This window comes from Hyla sarda, chromosome 6 (genome assembly GCF_029499605.1).
Source record: "Hyla sarda isolate aHylSar1 chromosome 6, aHylSar1.hap1, whole genome shotgun sequence".
Lineage (NCBI taxonomy): Eukaryota > Metazoa > Chordata > Amphibia > Anura > Hylidae > Hyla > Hyla sarda.
Window position 1 is genome coordinate 84,907,910 of NC_079194.1, and position 9,094 is coordinate 84,917,003.

General features: G+C 44.9%; 1 protein-coding gene across 1 annotated transcript; it reads left to right on the forward strand.

The window, feature by feature from the left end:
• Positions 1–1,621: 1,621 nt before the first annotated feature.
• On the forward strand, positions 1,622–3,018 carry LOC130277562 (uncharacterized). Its single transcript, XM_056528260.1, has 2 exons — positions 1,622–2,175; positions 2,262–3,018. Exons 1-2 carry the CDS (start codon positions 2,051–2,053, stop codon positions 2,860–2,862), a joined length of 726 nt encoding a protein of 241 aa, XP_056384235.1. The 5' UTR covers positions 1,622–2,050; the 3' UTR covers positions 2,863–3,018.
• The last annotated feature ends 6,076 nt before the right edge of the window (positions 3,019–9,094 follow it).

Sequence of the window (9,094 nt, forward strand, 5' to 3'; positions counted from 1 at the left end):
CCCAGCAGCGGGAACGCGGCGATCTAACATCTTATTCCCTATCCTTTGGATAGGGGATAAGATGTCAGGGGCGGAGTACCCCTTTAACCCCTTAAGGACTCAGCCCATTTTGGCCTTAAGGACTCAGACAATTTAATTTTTACGTTTTCATTTTTTCCTCCTCGCCTTCAAAAAATCATAACTCTTTTATATTTTCCTCCACAGACTAGTATGAGGGCTTGTTTTTTGCGCGACCAGTTGTCCTTTGTAATGCCATAACTCATTATATCATAAATTGTATGGTGCAACCAAAAAACACTATTTTTGTGGGGAAATTAAAACGAAAAACGCAATTTTGCTAATTTTGGAAGGTTTCGTTTTCACGCCGTACAATTTATGGTAAAAATTATGTGTGTTCTTTATTCTGAGGGTCAATACGATTAAAATGATACCCATTATTACATACTTTTCTATTATTGTTACGCTTAAAAAAAATCACAAACTTTTTAACCAAATTAGTACGTTTATAATCCCTTTATTTTGATGACCTCTAACTTTTTTATTTTTCCGTATAAGTGGCGGTATGGGGGCTCATTTTTTGCGCCATGATCTTTCCTTTTTTAGATATCACATTTGCATATAAAAAACTTTTAATACATTTTTTATAATTTTTTTAAAAATAAAATGTATTAAAAAAGTAGGAATTTTGAATTTTTTTTTTCGTTCACACCGTTCGCCGTACGGGATCATTAACATTTTATTTTAATAGTTCGGACATTTACGCACGCGGCGATACCAAATATGTCTATTAAAAATTTTTTACGCTTTTTGGGGGTAAAATATGAAAAAACAGACGTTTTACTTTATTATTGGGGGAGGGGATTTTTCACTTTTTTTTTACTTTTACTTTTACTTTTTTTTACATTTTTTTTTACACTTTAATAGTCCCCATAGGGTCTATTCATAGCAATACCATGATTGCTAATACTGATCTGTTCTATGTATAGGACATAGACAAGATCAGTGTTATCGGCTATCTTCTGTTCTGGTCTGCTCGATCACAGACCAGAGCAGGAGACGCTGGGAGCCGGACGGAGGAAGATGAGGGGACCTCCGTGCGGCGTTCTGAATGATCGGATCCCCGCAGCAGCGCTGCGGGCGATCCGATCATTCATTCAAATCGCGCACTGCCGCAGATGCCGGGATCTGTATTGATCCCGCCACCTGAGGGGTTAATGGCGGACGCCCGCGGGATCGCGAGCGTCGGCCATTGCCGGCGGGTCCCTGACTGCGATCAGCAGCCGGGATCAGCCGCCCATGACACGGGCATCGCTCCGATTCCCGCGGTTATGCACTGGACGTAAATGTACGTCCTGGTGCGTTAAGTACCACCGCACCAGGACGTACATTTAAGTCCTGCGTCCTTAAGGGGTTGAAGAATTCCTTAAAATTAAAGATTCACTCTTTTGGATGAAAAGTGGCTTATTTATATAAATCAATTATACGCTTTAGGTCAAATAAAGACGTTTGAAGAGATAGCCCATAAGTGTGTGGGGGGAAGACAATCAGAAACATTGTTTTTTTACAAATAAGTAACACAGATTATAAACCAATAAAAGGAGAGATTTCAGGGATCCTATATATAAGAAAAGTTTAATTAGACTATTTCCTTATGCAAAGTTGCTGTCTGGGCATGCTGGGAGTTGTGGTTCTGCAGCGGTTGGGGGTTCACAGCTTGAAGACCACTGCTATAGAGGGTGCAAATGTATCTGAGCCCTGGAACTCAAATAATGTGAAATATGAGATGATCAAAATGGAGCCCCTGCACTAATTACTTGGGTTCTGAGGTCTGTAAGGTCCATAGTAAAAACATCAGGTTCTGTCTATAGCAGATACTAAATCATGGCAGCTCAAAGAAACAAGCAGTCATTCTGACATGTCACATGTGATGTCATAGACAGCTGGAGGCCTGACATTCCACTGACAGCCGCCCGAGCCTTCAGTCTGTAATTGTTCCTGTGCGATTAGTGAGAATAGTGAGATTAGCGTCTTCTTCTTCTACTTGTCTGAAATGGAGCTAAAAGGACTGGGGTTCGTCCCCCTCCTGTTGGCGTTTTGGTGTGCGGCCTGGCTTGCCACCAGCTACATCATGACGGTCGTCCTCGGCCATGCAGCCTCGCCACTGATGAGCATCAGGTAAGATAAACAAGCACAAGATTCTTATTTCATGGGTTGGGAGTGAGGAAATATCCATAATAACATTGGTTTCTTTTCCTTCACAGTGACGTGGGAAATTTCTTTCCCGAAAGCATATTATTCAGAATTGGATTCATAGGGACGTCCATTGGCACTTTGGTACTAACCTTTCTTATTTATAAGTATATGGTTATGCATACTGAAGAGTTCAGGGGTCATCAGGTCCTGATCCAGAGGATCCTGCTGGCCATTGTGTGGGCCTCCTGTTTTGCCACAGCTGTTATGCATGTATTGTCCCCCGAAGAATACCCCAGGATACACTTTGTCAGCACGATAATTTCCATTACATGTGAAGCCTTATACTACCTTGGGCAGTCCATCCAGATGTATAGATTACAAGGAGCAAAAAAAGTCATCCACCATAGTAGATGCACCTGCTGTGGCCTGACTTTTGTCTGTGTAGTTTTCTATTTTGGATATGAAACATTAAAGGAATTATTCCATAATGATGAAGACTGGGACGAGATCCGTGAAATCCCCATCATAATCATCGAGTGGGTGATGCTTCTACTGATCCTGATAAACATCGTGACCTATTATTCCACCATGCAGAGGTTATTGTTGACCGTCTCCAGAAACAGCTGCACACTCTCTCTTAGAGTAAAAATTGATGACTTTGGGGTGTAGACCACCACGGGGGCCATCAAGTGGACTTCTGGGAGAGATACTGCACAGGACACGGAAAACATCTAAAGAAGAATAACTGGGGGACTACATATGGTGCCAGTAATCATGACACAATAATATGAGCTGGTGATATTACCTATACAAAAAAAAATAAAAAAAAATAATAAAAAAATATTGGTGTGTGAAGTGTAATACCTAGTTAGAAAAACAGAATCAAATTCATCATTATAACCCCCCTCTGCATTACCCTGTTTATTATTTTTCAAGCAAGCACTTTGTTCTAATTCGTCCACTCTCTGGCGTGCTCCTTGTATAAGGGGTTTGGGATACCCTTTTTGTTTAAAACGATCCTCCAGGTTATCTAGTTGTTGTAGGTATTTTTGTGTGGAAGAACAATTCCTTCGGATTCTTTTCATTTGACCTAATGGAATGTTCTTCTTCCATTATTTAAGATGGCAACTGTTAAAGTCGAGATATTTGTTTGCATCCACCTCCTTAAAATAGTTGGCAGTATGCGAACAGCCATCCTGAATATAGATATTTAAATCCAGGAACTCACATTTTTTGGGGGACTGATGCAGCGCTGCCTTTGGATATCTCTGGCTCTGCCATAGCGCTTTTTTTGAGGGGGCTTGTCGGCTGCCCCTTCGTCTGGTGGTCAACACTAGTGTTGCTCGCAAATATTCGCAATGCGCGAATTCGCGAATATTCGCCAATATAGCACTATATATTCGAAATTACGAATATTGTTTTTTCCCCACAGTACACATCACAGTGATCATCCCTCTCTGCTTCCAGCTTGTGTGGTGTAAAGAAGGCTCTAATACTACTGTGTGAGACTGGCGTATGAATTTTGGCATATGGGAAAATTTGCATATGCAAATGTTTGTTTATGCAAATTTTCACATATGGTAACTTTCGCCCATGCAAATTTTTGTGTATGCTAATTTTTGCTTATGCGAAAATATAACGCGAATATTACGAATATGCAAATTAAGTGAATATATGACGAATATTCGGCCATATATTCGCGAAATATCGCGAATTCGAATATGGCCTATGCCGCTCAACACTAATAATGACCCCACAAAAAAATGTACTATATACTTGTCCCCACAAATGAATTTATACTATATACTGACCCCTATATATGAATGTCTACTATATACTGATCCCCATATATATGAATGTATACTATATACTGACCCCCATATATATGAATGTATACTATATACTTACCACATATATATGAATGTATACTATATACTGACCCCCATAAATGAATGTATACTATATACTGACCCCCATATATATGAATGTATACTATATACTGACCCCCATATATATGAATGTATACTATATACTGACCCCCATATATGAATGTATACTATATACTGACCCCCATATATATGAATGTATACTATATACTGACCACATATATATGAATGTATACTATATACTGACCCCCATATATATGAATGTATACTATATACTGACCCCCATATATGAATGTATACCATATACTGACCACATATATATGAATGTATACTATATACTGACCCACATATATATGAATGTATACGATATACTGACCCCCATATATATGAATGTATACTATATACTGACCCCCATATATATGAATGTATACTATATACTGACCCCCATATATATGAATGTATACTATATACTGACCACATATATATGAATGCATACTATATACTGACCCCCATATATATGAATGTATACTATATACTGACCCCCATATATATTAAAGTATACTATATACTGACCACACATGAATGTATACTATATACTGACCCCCATATATATGAATGTATACTATATACTGACCCCCATATATATGAATGTATACTATATACTGACCCCCATATATATGAATGTATACTATATACTGACCACCATATATATGAATGTATACTATATACTGACCCCATATATATGAATGTATACTATATACTGACCACACATGAATGTATACTATATACTGACCCCCCATATATATTGTATACTGATCCCATATATATGAATGTATGCTATATACTGACCCCCTATATATGAATGTATACTATATACTGACCCCCATATATATGAATGTATACTATATACTGACCCCATATATGAATGTATACTATATACTGACCACATATATGAATGTATACTATAAACTACCCCCATATATATGAATGTATGCTATATACTGACCACCATATATGAATGTCTACTATATACTGACCCACATATATATAAATGTATACTATATACTGACACCCATATATATGAATGTATACTATATACTGACCCCATATATATGAATGTATGCTATATACCAGTGTTTCCCAACCTTTTTCGGGTCGGGGCACACCTTGGAAAAAATTTTTCCACGGGGCACCGCTACCGAGGTTGACGAGCAAGAAAAAAAAAAAAAAAAAAGGAAAAAACGGTAAAAAACGCAATGCACTATATCTATTTATCAGTGGGTATGTAGTTTAAAGTGCTGCTTTATACAGCAACTCACAAATGACGTCTTCTCTAATTTGCAACGATGCCTTCTCTTCTCCATCTGGTCTGGGCCATCATCACGATTTCTTCCACCCACAATTCCTCACCGTTAAACCTGCAAAACAAACCTATTAGGCGCCAAACTTTTTTTTCTTTTTTTTTTACATGGGTGACAGAGGGGTGTAGAAGAGTGGACATGGGTGACAGAGGGGTGGGCATGGGTGACAGAGGGGTGTAGAGGGGTGGACATGGGTAACAGAGGGGTGTAGAGGGGTGGACATCGGTGTAGAGGGGTGTAGAGGAGTGTACAGAGGGGTATAGAGAGGGGTGTAGAGAAGCGTACATGGGTGACAGTGGTGTAGAGGAGCGTACATGGGTGACAGGGGTATAGAAGAGCGTACATGGGTGACAGGGGTGTAGAGGAGCATACATGGGTGACAGGGGTGTAGAGGAGCATACATGGGTGACAGGGGTGTAGAGGAACATACATGGGTGACAGGGGTGTAGAGGAGCATACATGGGTGACAGGGGTGTAGAGGAGCATACATGGGTGACAGGGGTGTAGAGGAGCATAAATGGGTGACAGGGGTGTACAGGAGCATACATGGGTGACAGGGGTGTAGAGGAGCGTACAGAGGGGTTTAGAGGAGTGTACATGAGTGACAGATGGGTGTACATGGGTGACAGAGGGGTGTAGAGGAGTGTACATGGGTGACAGATGGGTGTACATGGGTGACAGAGGGGTGTAGAGGAGTGTACATGGGTGACAGAGGGGTATAGAAGAGTGTACATGAGTGACAGAGGGGTATAGAGGAGTGTACATGGGTGACAGATGGGTGTACATGGGTGACAGAGGGGTGTAGAGGAGTGTACATGGGTGACAGATGGGTGTACATGGGTGACAGATGGGTGTAGAGGAGTGTACATGGGTAACAGATGGGTGTACATGGGTGACAGAAGGGTGTAGAGGAGTGTACATGGGTAAAAGAGGGGTGTAGAGGAGTGTACATGGGTGACAGAGGGGTGTAGAGGAGTGTACATGAGTGACAGAGGGGTATAGAGGAGTGTACATGGGTGACAGAGGGGTGCAGAAGAGTGTACATGGGTGACAGGGGTATAGAGGAGTTTACAGGGGTGACAGGGGTGTAGAGGAGCATACATGGGTGAAAGGGGTGTAGAGGAATGTATAAAGGGGTGTATAGGAGCGTACATGGGTGACAGGGGTGTAGAGGAGTGTACATGGGTGACAGAGGGGTAGAGAGGAGTGTACATGGGTGACAGAGGGGTAGAGAGGAGTGTACATGGGTGACAGAGGGGTAGAGAGGAGTGTACATGGGTGACAGAGGAGTGTACATGTGTGATAGATGGGTGTACATGGGTGACAGAGGGGTGTAGAGGAGTGTACATGGGTGACAGAGGGGTATAGAGGAGTGTACATGGTTGATGGATGGGTGTACATGGGTGACAGAGGGGTGTAGAGGAGTGTACATGGGTGACAGAGGGGTATAGAGGAGTGTACATGAGTGACAGAGGGGTATAGAGGAGTGTCCATGGGTGACAGATGGGTGTACATGGGTGACAGAAGGGTATAGAGGAGTGTACATGGGTGACAGAGGGGTGTAGAGGAGTGTACATGGGTGACAGATGGGTGTACATGGGTGACAGATGGGTGTAAAGGAGTTTACATGGGTGACAGATGGGTGTACATGGGTGACAGAAGGGTGTAGAGGAGTGTACATGGGTGAAAGAGGGGTGTAGAGGAGTGTACATGGGTGACAGATGGGTGTACATGGGTGACAGAGGGGTGTAGAGGAGTGTACATGAGTGACAGAGGGGTATAGAGGAGTGTACATGGGTGTCAGAGGGGTGCAGAAGAGTGTACATGGGTGACAGGGGTGTAGAGGAGTGTACATGGGTGACAGGGGTGTAGAGGAGCATACATGGGTGAAAGGGGTGTAGAGGAATGTACAAAGAGGTGTATAGGAGCGTACATGGGTGACAGGGGTGTAGAGGAGTGTACATGGGTGAAAGAGGGGTAGAGAGGAGTGTACATGGGTGACAGAGGAGTGTTGAGGAGTGTACATGGGTGACAGAGGAGTGTACATGTGTGATAGATGGGTGTACATGGGTGACAGAGGGGTGTAGAGGAGTATACATGGGTGACAAAGGTGTGTAGAGAAGTGTACATGGGTGACAGAGGGGTGTAGAGGAGTGTACATGGGTGATAGATGGGTGTAGAGGAGTGTACATGGGTGACAGAGGGGTAGAGAGGAGTGTACATGGGTGACAGAGGGGTATAGAGGAGTGTACATGGGTGACAGAGGGGTGTAGAGGAGTGTACATGGGTGATAGATGAGTGTAGAGTAGTGTACATGGGTGACAGAGGGGTGTAGAGGAGTGTACATGGGTGACAGAGGGGTGTAGAGGAGTGTACATGAGTGACAGAGGGGTGTAGAGGAGTGTACATGGGTGACAGAGGGGTATAGAGGAGTGTACATGGGTGACAGAGGGGTGTACGTGGGTGACAGGTGTGTAGAGGAGTGTACATGGGTGGTAGAGGGGTACAGAGGAGTGTACATGGGTGACAGATGGGTGTACATGGGTGACAGAGGGTTGTAGAGAAGTGTAAATGGGTGACAGAGGGGTGTAGAGAGGTGTACAAGGGTGATAGATGGGTGTAGAAGAGTGAACATGGGTGACGGGGGCATAGGGGTGACAGAGGGGTGGACAGGGGGTGGACATGGGTGACAGGAGGGTGGAGAGGGGAGACAGGGGGTCAGAGGGGTGGACAAGGGGGTAAAAGAGGGACAGGAGTGACAGAGAGGGGTGGACGGGGGTAACAAAGGGACAGATGGGTGAACAGGAGGGTGGACATGGGTGACAGAGTGGGGGTGGACATGGGTGACGGGGGCTGGACATGGGTGACGGGGGGGGATTACATGGCTGACGGGGGAGGGATTACATGGGTGACGGGGGAGGGATTACATGGGTGACAGGGAGGGTAGACATGGGTGACAGGGAGGGTGGACATGGGTGACAGGGAGGGTGGACATGGGTGACAGGGAGGGTGGACATGGGTGACAGGGAGGGTGGACATGGGTGACAGGGGGGGTGGACATGGGTGACAGGGGGTGGACATGGGTGACAGGGGGGGTGGACATGGGTGACAGGGGGGGTGGATATGGGTGACAAGGGGGATGGACATGGGTGACAGGGAGGGATTACATGGGTGACAGGGAGGGATTACATGGGTGACAGGGGGGGTGGACATGGGTGACTGAGGGGGTGGACATGGGTGACTGAGGGGGTGGACATGGGTGACTGAGGGGGTGGACATGGGTGACAGGGTGGGATTACATGGGTGACAGGGAGAGATTACATGGGTGACAGGGAGGGATTACATGGGTGACAGGGGGGGTGGACATGGGTGATAGAGATGGACAGGGAGGTGGACCAGGCGGACATGACTGACGGGGGGGGGGGGTGGACATGGGTGACAGGGGGGGGTGGACATGGGTGACAGGGGGGGTGGACATGGGTGACTGGGGGGGTGGACATGGGTGACTGGGGGGGGTGGACATGGGTGACAGGGAGGGTGGACATGGGTGACAGGGGGGGTGGACATGGGTGACAGGGGTGGTGGACATGGGTGACAGGGAGGGTGGACATGGGTGACAGGGAGGGTGGACATGGGTGACAGGGAGGGTGGACA